This window comes from Echinops telfairi, unplaced genomic scaffold (assembly GCF_000313985.2).
Source record: "Echinops telfairi isolate 266 unplaced genomic scaffold, ASM31398v2 ScPeMD7_7474;HRSCAF=8512, whole genome shotgun sequence".
NCBI lineage: Eukaryota > Metazoa > Chordata > Mammalia > Afrosoricida > Tenrecidae > Echinops > Echinops telfairi.
In genome coordinates, this window is record NW_022111378.1 from 5779872 (window position 1) to 5782681 (window position 2810).

General features: G+C 36.6%; 1 protein-coding gene across 2 annotated transcripts in view; it reads right to left on the reverse strand.

Moving 5' to 3' along the window:
- Positions 1-17: 17 nt before the first annotated feature.
- SUV39H2 (SUV39H2 histone lysine methyltransferase) overlaps positions 18-2810 on the reverse strand; it is a 24095-nt gene continuing 21302 nt past the window's right edge. For both annotated transcript variants that reach the window (XM_045285636.1, XM_045285635.1), the window contains 2 exons: positions 1183-1312; positions 18-146 (listed from right to left, as the gene is read on the reverse strand). In XM_045285636.1, coding sequence (XP_045141571.1) covers positions 40-146; positions 1183-1312 — 237 coding nt within the window. In that variant the 3' untranslated portion in view covers positions 18-39. The remainder of the gene's footprint in view (positions 147-1182; positions 1313-2810) is intronic.

Consider the following 2810-nt stretch of genomic DNA (forward strand, 5'->3'; position numbering starts at 1 on the left):
AAAATCCTAAAATGATCATCAGTTCAGTTTCCTGACAACTCAGTTGAGGTAACCTCGGCAAGTCAGAGCCCCACATTTACACACGGTTCTGATCCTCTTTTTGGATGGGCTGTAGTCGATAGAATCTGAAGATATATCTCCCGAACCTGTATACAAAGAAAAGGAAAGCTCGGGAAAGGATTCAAGATAACTTACAATGTTCTACTGACAGTCAGCTTTATGCATTCAGGATTAGAGTAAGTTGACTCCTAAAAAAATGTCACTTTCCTTTGTGTGTATAAATAGATAAAGAGTCCCGGTAGCTTGATTGCTAACTGAAAGATTGATGGCTCAAACCCTACTCCCTGCAGCTGTGAGGGATGAAGACTGAGATGTGCTCCCCAAAAGGTGACAGCCCAGAAAACCCTATGGGGCAGCTTTACCCCATCCCATGGCGCTTTGGGAGCTGATAATCGCCTCTACAATAGCCAAGAACCACAATATATAAACAAATGCACACATTCAAAATCAAATTATTATGAACGGGGACAAGTGTGGACCAGTAAAAGGTGGAGTGTATTCTTTTAGCCCATACAAGGGGGCTTCAAAACGTTCATGGGAAAATATAATTGACAGCTAATGGAATGTTTCCTTGGACCTTTGAAGTCCCTCGCTATTTGTCAGAATAGATTTCTGAATGATGAAACTTACTGGGAAAAATCTAATATTCAATCATTGAGTTCATATATGTATTACTTACACATATATAATGCGAGGTCAGCAAGTAATATGAAAAGATGATCGTTCTTAGAAAATTACATCATCACCATAAAGGAAATAGGATTAGATACTCTATTCAAGAGCCAAATTCAGTAGGAGTGATTGCATGTTCATTTTTTGAATATGTACCTTAGTGTTTGGAAACGTAGGCATTTCGTTTTTAAAGATATAATTAGTTATGAGAAAGGCTATTGTAATAAATAAGCTTCCAAATGGAAACTCTGACAAAAGTCTAGAAGCAGCACAATGAGGAAGAGCACCACAGTCCGCCAGGCCGGGATGTTAGTTACTAGCTACTTTCCTGAGTCAGAAGACCTTGTTTAGCCTCAATATTCTCAACTCGAACATTAGTTTGAATTGGGCAATCTAGTCTCTTTCTATGCTGATTAGACTCGATACTAAAACTTTATTTGAAAACCATACCTTTCATCTGATAATCAAAAGTCAGCTCTTCTCCAGCTTTTATGGTTCTTGTGGAAAATAATGCAATTCGAGGAAGTCGAGTATCGAGGTTATCAATAAAAACATTGAACACTTGAAGATTTGGGTCACACTAAAAAGGAACAATAGACCCCATTTAGGTAAAAATCACACGAATAAGTTCTTAGAGCCTCTAATTTCTGAGCATAGTAGTTTTTAGAGTTCTGCTGGAAACTAAGTTGCTTACTTACAGCTCTTTGATGGTTTCACATTTAAAAACAATGTTTTCCTTATAGAAAAACTCTGGCTTAGTTAGAAGTAGCTCGAACATCAGAGATCTCCATGTATGTAGGATGTAGCTTTCACAATGATTCACATTTAGTCAGTTTTATTTTATCTAGTCCTTCTTATTCTGCATGCAAATCTGAGGAAACATATCATCTTACCTGTAAATACTTCAGTAAGGCAGACCAGAACTAGAATAATTCTACTTAAGATTTCAAATCAGCCACAGAAATCCAATTTCATACTCAGCAGAGAACCACTGCTTTAGCTTTAATTTGAAATGGTTCGGTATTTAATTTTACACTAAATTATGGGATATGCAAGAAGTGACAGGCAGTGAATCTTAAGAAATCAAAATAACTAATCGACCCTTGACTAGATCTAATTTTCAAGAGTATCTCAAATTTATCATTAAACAAATTTGTAAGTAAATCAGAAAACTAACAAAGGCTTGAAAAGATCCCGGACACTTAACTATGAGGAGACTGTAAAAAGTTTGTGGAAAAATAAATGATAATGGGATTTCCCCACAATTTTTAAAAGGCCCCTTGTGCTACTTATAAAGTTTCTTAAGAGGAGGTCGATCAAAAATTCCTTGTGATTTACTTTCTTACCATTGTCTGCTATATAGCTTACTCTGAGAAATTTTTCTAATTTATTCAATAGAGATCTTGTCACCGTCTTAAGTCTAATGTTATACTAATATGCTTGGCACTTAGAAGATATCAATAATCTAACTTATTTTTGGAATTAATGTGTTCAGAGTACAAGATTTGGGTGAAAGATTCTAGAGTTAAAATTTTAATTGTATTCCAAATTTCCTTTCAAATATGAGTAAGAATTCATATTTCCAGTTTAGACAAAGAGCCCTAAATACTCCAAATATAAATTCTTACATATAAAAATGTTGACATGGGCATCAAGGAACAAAATAAATCATATCATCGTGTGCCCACCTTCCTGATATGATTGCTGAAGACAAATGTGTGCATAAGCAAATGTAGTGAAGAAAGCTGGTGGTGCCTGGCTATCAAAAAAAATACAGCACCTGGGGTCTTAAAGGCTTGAAGATAAACAAGCAGCTATCTAGCTCAGAAGCAAGAAAGCCCACATGGAAGAAGCACACCAGCCTGTGTGATCACGAGGTGTTGAAGGGATCAGGAATAAGCATCAAAGAACAAAAAAATCCTGCATCAAAGAACAAAAAAATCCTATCATTGTGAATGAGAGGGAGTGCAGAGTGGGGACCCAAAACCCATCTGTAGGTAACGGGACATCCCCTTACAGAATGGTCATGGGGAGATGAGCCAGTCAGTGTGCAGTGTAGCAACAACGAAACATACAAC